The sequence below is a fragment of the Xenopus laevis genome, chromosome 7L, assembly GCF_017654675.1.
Source record: "Xenopus laevis strain J_2021 chromosome 7L, Xenopus_laevis_v10.1, whole genome shotgun sequence".
NCBI lineage: Eukaryota > Metazoa > Chordata > Amphibia > Anura > Pipidae > Xenopus > Xenopus laevis.
In genome coordinates this window covers 27,625,100-27,642,669 of record NC_054383.1, presented here as the reverse complement: position 1 = coordinate 27,642,669, position 17,570 = coordinate 27,625,100, and the positions used below count along the sequence as shown (strand labels likewise).

General features: G+C 40.4%; 1 protein-coding gene across 2 annotated transcripts in view; it reads left to right on the top strand.

The window, feature by feature from the left end:
- Positions 1-17,570, top strand: part of armh3.L (armadillo like helical domain containing 3 L homeolog) — a 103,157-nt gene that overhangs the window by 30,426 nt on the left and 55,161 nt on the right. For both annotated transcript variants that reach the window (NM_001093557.1, XM_041568531.1), the window contains 5 exon segments: positions 5,435-5,536; positions 5,616-5,674; positions 8,328-8,393; positions 10,915-10,984; positions 14,734-14,794. In NM_001093557.1, the coding sequence (NP_001087026.2) occupies positions 5,435-5,536; positions 5,616-5,674; positions 8,328-8,393; positions 10,915-10,984; positions 14,734-14,794 (358 nt within the window).

Genomic DNA, 17,570 nt, shown 5'->3' with positions numbered 1-17,570 from the left:
TAAATGTAATAGATATGTACAGTGGAGTAACTAGATGCTACTGGGCCCCACAGCAAATTAATTTTAGGCCCCCCAACATTTCCAGAGGTTGTCCTGTTTTACCAATATATATTGACATTTCTCATTAATTAGGGCCTCATAGGCCCCCTATAACTCCTGGGCCCCCCTGCAGCCGCAGGGTCTGCTTCCTCTATAGTTACGCCCCTGGATATGTAATAGATATCCTGCTTGCACTAGCCCAGAGGTCTCAAGACTTTTTAATGTTTTAATTGTCTGACATTTGGTCAGGCCAGGGTCGGACTGGAGCACTGGGGGCCAACCGGGGCTGCAACACCAAGGCATCTTCCGACTTCCAAACTCGCTCACCCTCTCAGTGTATGCATGCATGCTGTTGCATACTGGGGGGCTGATCGGGGGAGCGGGCCTGTTTTTTTTCACCCGGTGCCCCACCAGCCCAGCTCATAGGAAGGCTACAAATATATATGAAATATTTGAAGACATGGCAAGTAAACGGCCGTAGACCAGTCTGATTGTTGATTGTGAGCACAAAGCTAAGATTTTAAATCTAATAAAAACCAAGGATCCTTGTTGTTTCATGACACCATCAACTGACCCCCATCTGACAACAAGGAATAAAAACATAAGTTTGCCTCTTTAATGGTCCCTGGTAAGGCCTCACTTGGAGTATGCAGTGCAGTTTTGGGCTCCAGTCCTTAAGAATGGCTTGACAAAAGGGCCTAAGGCACTTTAAGTAAAGTTCTTCACTTTTTCAACAATATCGGAGTGCTGCTGTTTTCATTGGATCCAGTCCTTAAAGGAATAGTTCAGTGTGAAAATAAAAATTGTGTAAATAGATAGGCTGTGCAAAATAAAAAATGTTTCTAAATAGTTAGTTAGCCCAAAATGTAATATATAAAGGCTGGAGTGAACAGATGTCTAATAAAACAGACAGAATCCAACTTCCTGCTTTTTCAGCTCTATAACTCTGAGTTAGTCAGCGACTTGAAGGGGGGCCACATGGTACATTTCTGTTCAGTGAATTTGTGATTGATCCTCAGCATTCAGCTCAGATTCAAAAGCAACAGATATGACCCATGTGGCCCCCCCTCAAGTCTCTGATTGGTTACTGCCTGGTAACCAGGGTAACCAGTCAGTGTAAACCAAGAGAGCTGAAAAGCAGGAAGGTATAGAGTCCTGACATATGTTATACATCAAATCACTCCAGCCTTTATATATTACATTTTTGCCTAACTAACTATATTACAAACATTTTTTATTTTGCACAGCCTATCTATTTATACAGTTTTTATTTTTATACTGAACAATTCCTTTAAGAAGGATATAAATGAGCTGTAGAGAGTGCGGAGACGTGCAGCTAAACTGGTTAAGGCGATGGAAGATTTAAAATATGAGGGTAGATTGGGGTTGTTTTCTCTGGAGAAAAGACATTTGCGAGGGGACATGATTACTCTTTATAAGTACATTAGAGGGCTAGTGGGAGATCCATAAAATGGATAATCAGACCAGAGGCCATCCCTTGAGCAGTGGTCCCCAACCAGTGGCTCGCAAGCAACCTGTTGCTCACCAAACCCCTGGATGTTGCTCTCAGAGGCCTCAAAGTTGGAGCTTATTTTTGAATTCCAGGCTTGGAGGCAAGTTTTGGTTGCATAAAAACAAGGTTTATGGACAAACAGAGCCTCCTGTAGTCTCCCAGTCCACATAGTGGCTACCAATTAGCCAATAATAGCCCTTATTTGGCACCCCATGGACTTTTGCTTGTGTTGCTCCCCAACTCTTTTTACATTTGAATGAGGCTTATGTGTAAAAAAAGGTTGGGGATCCCTGTACTAGAGGAACAGAATTTTTGTTTGAAGCAGTGTAGGGGGTTCTTCACAGTGAGGACAGTGAGGCTGTGGAATGCACTGCCGAATGATGTTGTAATGGCTGATTCAGTTAATGCCTTTAAGAGTGGCTTGGATGATTTCTTGGACATACATAATATCCAAGGCTATAGTGATACTAAAACCTACAATTAAGATAGATATTGGTATATATATAGTTTCCGTGTGTGTATATGTATGTGAGCTGGGATTCATTTGAAAGGGATGAACTTGATGGACTTTTTTCATCCCAACTTAACAACTCAAAGTCCAAGTTCAGAAAAATAGTTAAGTCAGGCAGTGTACAATGCAGGGTCAGAAAGAGGCCAAATGTCCGTAATATACCCCTGGCAGAAGGCTGCTTATAGTGGAACTGGCTTTCCAGGACTTCATATGTTTCTTCTGAATGGCTTCATGTTCTATCATTAGCCTGAATGGATATTTGAAAATTTCCCATAAAATGCATTGTCTACCTCTTTGTTGACATCCTATAGCTATCCATCTCTGGGCTTTATGCGATATACAGATAAATACATTTCTGCATGTGTTTTGGCCTTGCCCAGAATTTGCTTTCATGCTTTAATTTTGTTTGCTATAGAGCTTCATCAACTTCTCTGTTTTCTGTTCTAAATGCATGCAAAAGCCGTTCCTTAAAATTTCCTTCTGTAGTTATATTTAGCTCATCCCTTTCCTGCACAGTGTGTATGGCTAATCATGTCTTTTACAAATTCTCTAAGCTTTAACAGCGAAGGCATCACTGGGAACCATCCTCAGAAGTAAAAGCCCAGAATAAGAATTAGAAGTCTGTACGTGTCCCCCAGGCAGAGTTGAGATCACTGAGACGCCTCTGTGTCTCTGCACATTTTCCGTAGTTTAATACAATTAAGCCTATTTGCACCTGCTGCTTCATGATGGGCACAGTTTGACTCATTAGCTAAAGGGAAAGTTGCACTTGCTGCTAAATATTGTGACATTCTAAAGCAGGAATGCTGTGACCACAGGTATGGATCTTCTGCAGTAGCTATCTCACTTTATTAAATAGACAATAAAGGGGTGGTACCCTTCAAGTTAAAAGGATACTGTCATGGGAAAAACATTTTTTTCAAAATGAATCATTTAATAGTGCTGCTTCAGCAGAATTCTGCACTGAAATCCATTTCTCAAAAGAGCAAACAGATTTTTTTTATATTCAATTTTGAAATCTGACATGGGGCTAGACATATTGTCAATTTCCCAGCTGCCCAAGTCATGTGACTTGTGCTCTGATAAACTTCTTTACTGCTGTACTGCAATTTCGAGTGATATCACCCCCCTCCCTCCCCCCCCCCCAGCAGCCTAACAAAAGAACAATGGGAAGGTAACCAGATAACAGCTCCCTAACACAAGATAACAACTGCCTGGTAGAAGGAAAAACAACAGCCTGCCAGAAAGCATTTCTCTCCTAAAGTGCAGGCACAAGTCACATGACCAGGGGCAAGCTGGGAAATTGACAAAATGTCTAGCCCCATGTCAGATTTCAAAATTGAATATAAAAAAAATCTGTTTGCTCTTTTGAGAAATGGATTCCAGTGCAGAATTCTGCTGGAGTAGCACTATTAACTGATGCATTTTGAAAAAAACATGTTTTCCGATGGCAGGATCCCTTTAACTTTTGGTATGTTATAGAGTGGCCAATTCAAAGCAATTTTCATTTGGCTTTTATTTTTTTTTATAGTATTTGTATTATTTGCCGTCTTGTGACTTCCTTCCAGCTTTCAAGTAGGTGGCACTGACCCCATCTAAAAAGCAAATTCTCTGTAAGGCTACAAATGTATTGTTATTGCTGCTTTTAATCACTCATCTTTCCATCCAGGCCCTCTCCTATTCATATTCCAGTCTCTTATTCAAATCAGTGCATATTTGCTAGGGTAATTTGGACCCTAGCAACCAGAGTGCTGATTTTGTAAACTGGGGAGCCGCTAAATAACATGAAAATTTCAAATAATAAAAAATGACTGTTCGTCAGTGCTGTATTGATGAGGGGCAGATGGTGGGAGAAACATAGGAAGCCCCCAAGGGGAACAGCAGGAGGCACAGTCTGCATCAGGGGTTTGGACTTACCACCTACCCTAAGGCAGACACATGGAGCAGTATAAGGCCGTCCCTGGGTAGCAACTGTTCTTTAAGTGACCATTATGGGACCCGTACTTGTGCCCCTTAGCAATCAGGACATTGAATCCTTGGTGTAAAATAAATGACCCCTATTATGTGTAAAAACTTTTACTATAAACAAAACAAATACGATTTTGTCCTTTTTTCAGCTAAGTCGACAAAGTTTAAGTATATTTGGCTAGCTTCACAATGGCACTGCTTTTATTTGAATACATCACTATATAGATATCACATCAGGGATTAATTAATTCTAAACTCTGCATTTGGGGCATTGGCTATGCTAAATACACCTGAAATTCGTTGAATAGATGACGCAAAGACTGATATTTTCCTCTATCTGCTCATGAATTTCATGAGCTAAGAGGGAGCCTGGCCAAAGGTTGCGGAGATGCTCTAGGACTCCTGGGGGCAAATTCACTAAGATGCGAAGTTTCGCCAGGCGCAACTTCGCCGCACTTCGACAGGCGTAGTTTCGCCAGCGCTTCGCAAATTCACTAAAATCCGAAGTTGCGCACAGGGGTAGCGTAAGGTTGCGGAGTTGCGCTAGCGTTGATTCGCTATATAAAGCGAAGTTACGCTAGCGAAGGCTAATTTGCATACGGCGCGAAATTCAAATTTCAATGGAGGAATACGTATCTGCACTACAAATGCCTAGAAAACCTTCAAATCAGCAAATAAAAATTTTATTTTGCCCTACACATGTGCCCACTGTCTAGGTAAGTTGCCATGAGTCAGGAAATGTAGGGGGGAGGAAGGGGAGCCCCAAAAATTTTTCGATCTTTTTCAGCCTATCAGCCATCATGTAGAAAACACACCAGCGTTTTTTGGGACTTAGAAAAAAAATTGACTTTTTTTTAAACAATCCCTATCTACTCTATTGCGCTTCGCCAGGTCTGAGGTGGCGAAGGAAGTCTAGCGTAAAAGGTAGCGTTCAGTACACTGCGCAAGTTAGTGAATTTGCGTAGTTTCATCGCTAGCGAAAATTTGCCTGGCGTAAGGTTGCGAAGTAACACTAGCGAAACTACGCCAGCGTTCGTTAGTGAATTTGCGCAGTAGCAAAAATGCCAAACGCTAGCGAATTAACGATAGCGTTCGGCGCTTCGCGGCTTAGTGAATTTGCCCCCTGGACTCCAAAACGCCTACACTTTACTTTCTGAAACTAGCAATATCATCATCATTTATATAGTGCCAGCACATCGCATAGTGCTTACAGTAACAAGCAACAGTTATAGCATAAAAAATATCATCAAAGTGCCCTGTTAATACAGACATACAGTCTATATCCTGTAGGTTACCAGCTGTCTGATTATTTTCTATCTGCTTTCATTATTTTGGGTATAGTTAATTATTACATCATTATTATTTTTTTATGAATTTATCTCATACCCAATTGTTTCTCCCAGTTATAAGTCCAACAGAGTTGCCCATGGATGCAGATGTGCAGACCAGTAACCTGCTGATCACCTTTCTGAAATACAGCTCCATTGTAATGCAGGACACAAAAGGTGAGTTTGATACTGACAAGAATTCCCCAGCACACTTATTATTCTCCTGCTATACAAGGCTTCTGTTTGTTTCTTACAGATGAGCACAGGCTGAACAGTGGAAAACTGTGTCTTATCATTCTAACCTGCATAGCAGAGGTATGTATAAGCTGGCTGCCCTAAGAATCAATTGCTGGCATGTGTTTTTCAGAAATAAAGCAATCATCCATAGAGGTGGTGACAATTAGGGATGCACCGAATCCAGGATTCGGTTCGTGATTCGGCCAGGATTCTGCCTTTTTCAGCAGGATTCGAATTTGGCCCAAATCCTTCTGCCAAACCGAACCAAATCCGAATCCTAATTTGCATATGCTAATTAGGGGCGTTGAGGGAAATCGCATGACTTTTTGACAGAAAACAAGGAAGTAAAGAATGTTTTCCCCTTCCAACACCTAATTTGCATATGCAAATTAGGATTCGGTTCAGTATTCAGATTCGGGGGGGGTCAGGCCGAATCCAAAATAGTGGATTTGGTGCATCCCTAGTGACCATTTTACAGCTAATGCTTATTATTATTACAGAGAAAAAGGTAATAATTTTTAAAAATTGGGATACTTTGGATAAAATGGATTCTATGGGAGAAGGCCTTTCCGGAATTCTGAGCTTTCAGGACTATGGGTTTCCGGATAACAGATCCTATACCTGTAGAAGGGAGGTGGGTAGAGAATACACAATACAATTGTGTTCATATCATTGTGTTCATTAATCTGTTTCGGCGCCCCAATGAAATCAGTGCAAACTGTTTTATTTGGGTCTAAGTGTGAAATAACCAACTAATTTATATATTTGCCTAAAGCATTAATTAATGTTCAGACCATCAGAAGCAATTTTTACTCCCAAATAAGCCAGATCTCACTGGTAAAGCTGCAGCATTGTCTTAGCTCAAAACAGGGTCATCAGAATTTTAATCAAAAGTATATGAGTAGGCCCAAAAGGAGCCAAAACCGTTCAAATAAAAGCTTTTTTAGAATCAAGATATTTTTGGGTGATTTTAGACTTATCAATGAACAGGTCATTTATTTGACAAAATAACTATTTTGTTTTGACCATTTTGAAAATGGGCCCTTGTTTCTGTGGCCAGTAGATTTTGTGTTTTAGGCTGTACAGTATTTCAGGTTTATTGATGTAATTCCCAGCGCCGATTCTAATGAAGACGCCGCCCCTCCCCTTGCAGAAACACTAGTGCGGAGAGCGCAACTGCGCTCTCTCGCACTAGTAAAGCCGAATTTCCTGTTTCAAAACCGGAAATTCGGCTCTTTAAAGTGACAGGAGCGGCTTTTTGCCGCCCCTGGAAACTCATCTGGCGCTGCCGCCTGAGGCGAGCACCTCAGCTCGCCTCATTGGCGGAGCGCACCTGGTAATTCCTGCAGTGAAGGTGAAATAAAACCTAGTACAGAATGAATAGGAATAGACAGTATTTATGTGGATAGGTTCACTGGTCTCTGCTGCAGGTTTCAATATTGATTTGTATCCTTTACAGAGCCTGCCCACTGCTCTTTTAATGTTCCTTCTTTCCTATTGAAAGGAACCATTTTGCCCCAAATAGCTTCATATCATCCTACACAGGGTGTCTAATGTGAAAACTAGGTCATGAAATACACACGCAGCTGAATGTCCTGTTTTTATAGTTTTGTAGTTATGCCTTTTAAAGGAGAAGGAAAGGTTAAAACTAAGTAAGCCTTATCAGAAAGGTCCATCTATATATACCAGTAATCCCCCAAAGTAGTGCTGCTCTGAGTCCCCTGTCAAAAGAAACACTGCATTTCTTTCCTTCTATTGTGTACACATGGGCTTCTGTATCAGACTTCCTGCCTTCAGCTTAAACCTCATTGCCCTGGGCAAGAGCATGCTCAGTTTGCTCCTCTTCCCCGCCCCCTCCCTTCTCTGCTGTAATCTGAGCCAAGAGCAGGGAGAGACTCAGGCAGGAAGTGATGTCACACCATGTTAATACTGCAGCTCCTATCCTAAACAGACAGAGAGTTTCTAGAGCTTTTTACTCAGGTATAGTAAAACATTCTACAGAATAAATATAGCATTCTAGCTTGCACTATTGCAGCTAATCTATTGGCAATAAAATGCCTCTGTAGCTTTCCTTCTCCTTTAATGCCAGTCTCCGAGACAACTCGGATCTTTAGTATAGGTATGCGATGTATTACCTCGGGGGGTTCCGGATAATGGATCTTCCCGTAATTTGGATCCTCATACCTTAAGTCTACTAGAAAATCATGTAAACATTAAATAAACTGGTTTTGCTTCCAATAAGGATTAATTCTAAAGTTTTCTGGATGAAAAAATGATAGTAAAAAAGAGGGAGTCCCTGCAGAAGATAGAACTGAAATATGTACCTGAATTCATTGAAGCTGCCCTCATATACAGCTTTGTCCATACACATCCATGAATAGAGTTTCAGCTTAACTCACAAAAGACAGATGTATTTATAAATCAACTTTTGGCCAGGTTTCAGTTCACACATGACTTAATTGTAATTATTTTAGCTTATTACAGCAAAATTATAAACAGATTTTTAGTTACAATATTGTTGACCTTTATTCTACCCTCCAGAGCCAGAGAAAACCATTATTTCCTATGGGAGACAAAATATTGTGAATTTTGACAAAATTAGTTTTTGCTATCTGGCACATTGTTTACTGTTGGGTAATGTAGTCTAGTCTCCCTTTGTTGTGATGTCTATTGAATGTCTATTTACTTAGAGATCTTCTGCAACTTGTTTGCTTTTTTTGTATTTACGCAGGATCAATACGCCAATGCCTTTTTGCATGATGATAATATGAATTTCCGTGTTAACCTCCATCGTATGGTAAGTTTTGCACCTACTGCAGTGCATGCATGTCCATGTTTTTCCTTAAGTACTTATTGTACCCACAGAGACAGCAGAACATACAACAACTTGGGGTGTAGTGGGTCCTGCTTAGGCCGTGAGACATGCAAACTATAATGTGTCAATTCACTAATCCAGGGGTTCCAAAAGTGCAGGTTTGGAGCCAGTCAAAGTCGGCCAGTTTCAGGGGATATGGAGAGAAAGTTAATTTGTTCTCCTACATACACCTTAAAGGAACAGTAACACCAAAAAAATTAAAGTGCTTTAAAGTAATGAATATATCATGTAGTGTTGCCCTGCACTGGTAAAACTGATCTGTTTGCTTCAGAAACACTACTATAGTTCATATAAACAAGCTGCTGTGGAGCAATGGCTGAAATTGAAAAACGGCTATATGGCACAGGATAGCTAATGGATAACAGATAACACCATTAGACAGACAGAGCTTATCTGCTGTCTGCTGTGTAACTTGAGCTTTTTCTCCTTTGAATGGCTGACCCCATTGCTACACAGCAGCTTATTTATATAAACAATAGTAGTGTTTCTGAAGCAAACACAGCAGTTTTACCAGTGCAGGGCAAGACTGCATTATATTTTTATTACTTTAAAACAATTTTATTTTTTGATGTTACTGTTCCTTTAAAGCCTAGCCTAAAGGTCAATTCAAGTGAAATTATCGGTTAAAATGTATAGAAATTCTTGATTCCAGGACTAATAACCTCATCAGTGTTTTCCTAGTTTTGAATCTTATTCGCTAATGGCAGCCAAAGGGTTGGACCTTCAAAAGTCTGACTTGATCACCACCTACTCAAAACTGGCCTCGGTACAACTGAATTCCTGTGAAATTAATGGGCATGGCATTTGCAGGCCACTTCTGATCAGTTAAATAACTATTCACCAAAACTATATATCCTGTGACTCATCGTCCATAAAAATCCAATTTTATTCCATTAGCATATTAAAAAGTAGTACATACTGGGGCCAGTATGTATTACTTTTTGATATGTTAATCAAATACATTTGGATTATTATGGTCTATGTGTCACGGGATATATATTTTTGGTGAATAATTATTTAACTGCCCTGGGAACTTGGGCAAGATCCTGGTATTCTATTGCCCAATACCGACTGGCAGTATAGACCCCCCCCTAATTATTCTATTGTTTCACTTCTGATCAATGACATTTTTAAAGTCCCTTTTGTAATTACTTTCTCCATTTCTGAAAAAGTACGTTAATATAGCATTGATTATCTCAGTTTATATAAACTTTCCAAATTATAAGTATGAGGGAGAAGGTTGTAAAGGTCAAAACAATGATTGCTTAAGGCTTTCTGAGAAAAAGAGAATAATGTGGATTTTCAATTATTTTTAAATAACAAACATTTACAATATACCTGAATAAGTTCAGTGCAATCATTATGATCAGATTTTGGTCTGTATTACTCTTGGGGCCATGTCACAGGTGTAAACTTTCTGCAGCAGCCGTGGCGTATCAACACCAGGTGAGAAAAACCCAATCCACTTCATTTTTCTCCTCAATAATTGTGCATTGACAGACACCGCATTGCCCTTTAATGCAACGACAGGGCAGATTTCAATGTGAAAATGCATACTTTCATGTTTCTGCATCAAAATCCATCCAGTTTGTGCACTTCCAGGCTGCCACAGTGCCTGCCAATGTACAATTATTTTGGGGCAGAAGAAAGTGGCTTGGGATTTTCTCTCCTGGCTTTCACAAGCTGACAAGAGAAAACACCATGGGGTAAATTTATCAAAGAGTGAAGTTTCGCCACTAGAGGGAAATTCCGCAGCTCTCCATTCATTTCTATGGGATTTTGAAAGGCATATTTATTAATGGGTGAAAGTTCACCCTTTGATAAATACACCTATAAAAATCCCATAGAAATGAATGGAGAGTGGCGGAATTTCACTCTAGTGGCGGAACTTCACTATTAACTTCACTCTTTGATAAGTATACCCCCTTGTGTGACATGGCCCTTAAGGGTTTAAAATGCTGTGGATCACTATTATTATATTTAAAGAGAATATTATACTTCCTTAATTTAATAAAACACAGGCAATTTGCACTTGGCCTTCATATTTTATATTTGTGTTATTTCTTTTTTAAATTCAGCAGCTTTTTAATCTGCAGCTTTCATTTTGAAATGTAAACTCCTGGTTTTTAGGGTCCCATTTACCCTAGCAACAAGGTATAGCTATAATAACAGACTGCAAATCAAATAGTAGAAGGCATGAAAACTTATCCTCTCAGTGCATCTACTTTCTGGTTGGCTCATGTTACTTACCCTGGCAACCAGAAAGCATTTAAATGTCCAGGGTAGAAAGGTGCAGAACAGAAAGACAAACCATTATGAAAATGATAAATATGGCCAGGTGCAAGTATTTCTATTGTTCTATCCATCTGTACAAAACAATGTACCTCATTTCTTTCTGGAGTTCTATTTAATCTAGATTTTATTTTCATTGTTATCTTGGCAGCCCATGAGACACAGGAAAAAAGCAGCTGATAAAAACATACCCTGCCGTCCTCTTGTGTGCGCTGTGCTAGGTAAGGAGCAGTTTTATATGGCTACAAGTGGATGCCTGTATAAGTTCATTCTCCAGTGAAGAGATAATGGATTATTAATAAGCCTAACGACTATTCAGATGGGGAGACATTCATTAAGAAGGGTGTAGCGTCTGATCCTTCAGCTACGGTGGGAGCACACAACTTATATGCAGGGATTTTTATGTTTTTAAGTGCGATATAAATGTAATATTTCCTCTGTGCTCTGGAGCCAATCAGAACTTTATTCAGGAAAGGAAACCTCTCCCCATACCTGAATATACACATCTCTATGGTGAGGCAATTTGGAAGGGAAAAAATTTGGGGGATTGGTTTTCAGTGTAGGTGCTTGTTGTTTAGGTAATATTTCATTTTACAGCAAAAGGAGGATTTCAATTTTCCATCCCCTCCTTTCACTGAATAAAATTGCTCCTCTTCTACAAAAGAAAAAACATGTTAGGATTCTGGTAAGCCAAGCCAATAGCGTTTTATCTTGTTCTCCCAGGGATCCCTCTGTTGCAACTTGAAAATGTACAAGTCAGTCATGGGTAGTGATTCCCTGGGAGAACAAGCTAAAATGTTGGCGTGGTGCTGATCAAAAGATCCTCAGAGTGGGCGTTTTTACAGAAGAGGAGAGCTAACCTATGGAAAAAACTGTGAGCAGCTTTTATTCTCCAAGCAAATTGGAGTCCCCAATGAACTTTGCTTTGGCCACTATGCCATCACAGTTGCCCTGGAATATATTTACGTTTACAGCAAAAGTATTTACATGGCCCTCAACCAATGGCCTTCACAAACAAGGTAAATGGCCTGCAATAGCCCAGTCAAAATATGGCCTCTGTCTTATTTGGGAAACTGTAAACTTCAAATGGCCCATTGTGGAATCCTTGGAGTGCCTATACCCATGCTGCTGTTTTTTGCCAGACACAACTTAGCCGCTGACCATTTGGGAAAACTTTGTGCTATTTAAAATTGAAGTTGTTGAAGTATTAGGCTTTATCTGTGCAATAAAACCAGTAGTTATTGATGCATAGTTGCCAGCACGGGCATTAAAAGGATACTGTCATGGGAAAAAATGTTTTTTTTTTTCAAAATACATCAGTTCGCAGTACTGCTCCAGCAGAATTCTGCACTGAAATCGGTTTCTCAAAAGAGCAAAATTTTTTTTATATTTAAGTTTGAAATCTGACATGGGGCTAGACATATTGTCAGTTTCCCAGCTGCCCCAGTCATGTGACGTGTGCTCTAATAAGCTTCAGTCACTCTTTACTGCTGTACTGCAAGTTGGAGTGAAATAACCCCATATGTAATTAAAGTCACTAAGTTTGCCCAGACGCAGTAACCCATAGCAACCAATAAGATGTTTTTTTTTGAAACCGGTAATTAGATAATTTAGGGGGGGGGGGTCTATGCTGCCAGTCAGTATTGGGCAGTAGACTACCGGGAACTTGCCCAAGTTCCCAGGGCACCATTAAATAACTATTTATCAAAAATATATGTTCCGTGGCTCATATTCCATAAAAGTCCAAAATTTATTCTATTAACATATTAAAAGTTAGTACATACTGACCCGATAAGACCCACCTTATGCCTTTCGTACCCTCTGGTACATAATCAGGTGTTTATGCCAGTAACACATTAATCACAGAATTTAATACCAAAGTGATCCCACCCATTGCTTTTAAATGGGTGACCAGTAAATGTTACCTGCTTATTGGTTGCTATGGGTTACTGCACCTGTCAGGCATGTCAAAAGTCAGGCCCGCGGGCCAATTGTGGCCCGTTTTCAAATTTATACCGGCCCTCAGCCTCCATCAAGAAATTAATAATAATGTGACCCGCCAGCACAGTGCAATCGGGAATCGCGTGGCCGTAGCTGTAATATTTTAGTGAAATGATTTGCCACTTGCTCTATACTGCTGCCTGTGTGCTGAAGGTGTTAGTAATAGACACATACCGGCACAGACTGACGTGCCGCTCTCATATTCTTCTTTAGGGCTGAAGTTGCAATAGACGTACTGACGTGCCAGTACTGTAAACTAAAGACGTATGCGAGAGTGGTGCGTCATTACATGTCTATTGCTAACACCTTCAGCACACAGGCAGCAGTATAAACAATCATTTCACTAATCATGTGCCCAAATATTACTGCTACGGCTATGCAATGCCTTGTTTAAATAAGGCACGGAGAATAAGTCCAAACAGACTCCCTAAATGCCGTGTACGCGTCCATCTCCAGGAGTGAATGATCCTGATCGCAAGCTAGCTACCTCGGAATGGATGTCAGGCTAAATGGTCGGCCCCAGATATTTTCACCTCACCAAATCTGGCCCTCAGACACCCCTGAATATGCCATTTGCATTATCTCCTTGTGCCGCAGCAAATAAAGTACTCACCAAGTTGATTGCCTTGACTGCTTCTGAAACCCATAAGTGCAAAGCACCCGTAAAAATAATAATGCCCTGCTTATTGGTCATGTTTTACCATAAACCCTTTCATTACCACCTGCTGTAGATTTAGTGGCACTGGCATAAAGTTACCATGGTGCCAAAGATGTACCTTATAGGAAGCTGGCTAGGCTTGTGGGTAAATAGAGAAATGGCACTTTAACGGTCAGCTGTGTGACTGGTTTTACCTAATCGATTGGGCTTCACGTTTCATGATTCCAGTTGTTAAAGGAGAAGGAAAGCTACGGAGGCATTTTATTGCCAAAAGATTAGCTGCAATAGTGCAAGCTAGAATGCTATATTTATTCTGTAGAATGTTTTACTATACCTGTGTAAAAAGCTCTAGAAACTCTCTGTTTGTTAAGGATAGGAGCTGCAGTATTAACATGGTGTGACATCACTTCCTGCCTGAGTCTTTCCCTGCTCTGGGCTCAGATTACAGTAGAGAAGGGAGGGGGGCAGGGGAAGAGGAGCAAACTGAGCATGCTTTTGCCCAGGGCAATGAGGTTTAAGCTGAAGGCAGGAAGTCTGATACAGAAGCCCATGTGTACACAATAGAAGGAAAGAAATGCAGTGTTTCTTTTGAAAGGGGACTCGGACCAACATTACTTTGGGGGTTTACTGGTATATTTAGAGCGACCTTTCTGATAAGGCTTACTTAGTTTTAACCTTTCCTTCTCCTTTAAGGGTACAAAGGTAACCATTTTCTAGAAATTAGAATTTCCATTTGCAAAAGCAGCAAATTCCACTGACTTGTGAGATCTTTGTAATGTTCAATGGGGTACCATTACTCTGCAAGGCGGAGGAATTATGTTTTGCTGCAGTTTAATGCCCTAATGTACAAAGTAAACCATTTCGGACAAAGTGGCAGATACAGTACATTTGTTTTCTTGAAGGCTGTGCTGCATGAACAGTTGATTCAGAGAAAAATAGGTAGACTTAATACACTTTCTAGCTATTTTTAGCTGTTTCAGTTTCCATGGAGATCCTCGCTCTTCTACTTTCCCCATTAAAGCTCTGAGTTTGACTGTAATCCTGTCCTGAGACTGTCTTATTTATTTTCAAATCAAAGGCACAGCAAAGGGCACATTATCTATCTATCTATCTATCTATCTATCTATCTATCTATCTATCTATCTATCTATCTATCTATCTATCGGTAAGCCAAGGATGCAGTGAAGTCATTTCAGGCTAGCAACGTTCTTATGGGTTTCTTGTTGCCCCCTGTATGCTTAACTGTAATAGAGGTGGGTGGGGGTCTGTTAGAGGAACTTGTGAAATTCTTTAACTGTTTTTCTATTCTAGACCTGATGGTGGAATTCATTGTGACTCATATGATGAAGGATTTTCCAATGGACCTCTATACGTAAGTGAACAGGGACCTTTCATTTATTTTCTGTCATTTTTACCTGCCCTTCAAGCCCTTAGCTGTAATTGCCAGAAATTCTGCAGGTGAGATTTTGGGGAAGAAAGCATAAGGCTGTGTCTTGGCATTAATCAGCTGTCAGCGGAGGAAGATATGTATTTCATGTCTCAATTTTCTCTGTAATTTTGGGGGGTTTGGCCGAGGAATATCTCACATAGTTTATCTGAAGGGTAGAGCGTAGCCACTATAAAAGCCTAAGCAGATCTAAATGGCAAGCTAGGGCAGGCTGCGTGAAAACACAAATATAAAAGTGCATCATCCCTAAAGGAAATCGATTTGTTTTTATATTCAAATCAATATTTTATATTAATTTCGAGTTCAAAAATGTTATTACAGGAGAAGGAAAGGCTGTATTTACTCAGGAGTGCCAAAAGTTAAGGCACCCCCAAGTGATTGTAAATACTTACCTGAAACCCCAGGCTTGTGCTCCTATCCGCAGAAAACTGCGCCGGTTCCGAGATTCTTCCAGCGGGCACCACGGAGTGATCAGCTTCTTTCTTCTCACGGCTGCGCATGCACAGTAGAGCGAAAATCCAAACATTAACCAATAAGTCGGCTATTTCATTCTGCTGTGCATGTGTCTGCCCACCGGGAAATTTGATGAAGAAGAAGGAAGCCAATAGCTCCATGGTATTTGCCGGACCAGTGCAGTTTTCTCCTGAAAGGAGCACCGGCCTAGGGTTTCAGGTAAGTAAATATAATGTCTTTGGGTTGTCGCCGGTGAAAATTCACCAAAATGCATTAGTCTACGGGTGTTCATTTTTTTTTTTTTTATAACGCATCATTTTCTTTTTACGCACAACATTTTTTTTCTCACATGGGCATCATTTCCAGGTCAAAACTTGGTGAAAAATGTGCTCATCCCTAGTTACCATGTGTTTTAAACATCATTCCAGCCTAATTACGGCTGTGCCTAATGTATTTGTTCGTGCACATCTCGCAATGATTCTGCAAATGTTCAGTGTCAGCGGTCGGCTGCAAAGTGGTGCCTGCGCCCGATTCTGTAGGTGCAAGTCTGCTAATCTATTGTCACAAGCCACAGTGTAAATCTTACCCATCACGTTTTAGGTGGTGGTCGCTCCAGGGATCCCCTGCATGAATAGACATTAGTGACATAGAGATTTGTATACAATTTGGAGCAGGAGGCAGGACAGACGCATCTGTGCCAGACATAATGTGGAAGAACACGGATCAGAAAGTACCTTTAATCAATGGCGTTCATTCACACAATGTCCGCAACCATATTATAGCAACTAAACTAAAACAGCACCTTTTTGTCCATTTCAGGATATGTATTTGATAGGCAATGTGTGCTAATAGGGTTTAATTTTTTGGATTCCAGAGAGGCTCCTTTCAATATGAAAAACAAAATTAAGAGGCACTTGCTATAGACTTGTGCTACTGTTTAGTTTTATCCCTGCCTTTCCATGAGTGATTATAGCACAATTCTCTATTATTAGTCTGACTCAGCCTACTCCTTCATTTCATCCTTTTGGTAATGTTTTCTCTCTTTTGGTACAATGCCCGTTACGCTGATCCAAACCCAAAACTCTCTGCCGAAGATATCATTTATTAAATCTTCGCACTGCTGACCAAAGCAGCTTTTGGACACCACCAATACTTTAGTGGGATTTTGTATACAATTATAAAGCCCTTAATCTGCGGCGATCGATAACCCTCTGAGTGATATGGCTGCAAGGCCTGTGTCAGATAACCAGCAGCAGTATGTTCCTGATGTATGGATACTGTTCAGTGCTTCACTTCCTTACTCATTGTTTCCTGCACCTAAACACTTGCCAGTATTTAACTTTATCTGTATTGGTTATTAAAAAAAGAATTTGAGCTCAGCAATGAAGTAGGGCTATACATGCTACATTAGAGTTCATTTGCCAACACAGGGCATTAACCCATGAAAACCAATCACATCTTTGCTTTCATTGTTTTACTTGCAGCTGACTGAACATATACAATCTCTGATTGGTCGTGGGATGCCCTTAGTAGATCTCTAAGTTATTTTTTTGGATTCCCAGTACAATACCTGGGCTGCTGTCATTTGCCTATTAATGGATTACATGATTGCTCATTCTGCATCAGAATTTAATAATCCTCTTTGTAGAATAAGCTTCTGTAGTATCATTTAGTGCCCAATGGTTTTTGGTGACCCTAAGCTTATCTTCTCAGCAGCTGTTCGGATCACTCTGAGCATGTGCAGTGCAACTGGCAGTCAGAATTAGACATAACACGATCCAAGATGGGGATCTGCTGTGGACATCTTCAAAGGAGAAATGTTGTACATTATGTTTTGAGCTTCTGTACCAGCCCAAGGCAACCACAGCCCTTTAGCAGGGAAGATCGGTGCCTCCAAAGATGCCCCAGTAGCTCCCCATGTTCTTTTCTGCTGATTCACTGCACATGTTCTGTGCTGCTGTCACTTACTGAGCTTAGGGACTGACTCACAATATACAGTACACATAAAATAGAAATGTCACAAGATAAGGCTGATTAGTAATTAATACAGATGGCAGCACAGAAACCAGTGCAATTAGCATCAGAATTTAATAACCAGCCCTGCTTACTGTATATTACAGACAAACCTAATTTTGTGCTTGATAATTTGCGACGACCCCTAAGCTTAGCTTCTCAACAGCTGCTCAGAGCCCACTGAGCATGTGAGTGTCACAGACACTTTCCAAGATGGTGACCCCCTGTGACAAGT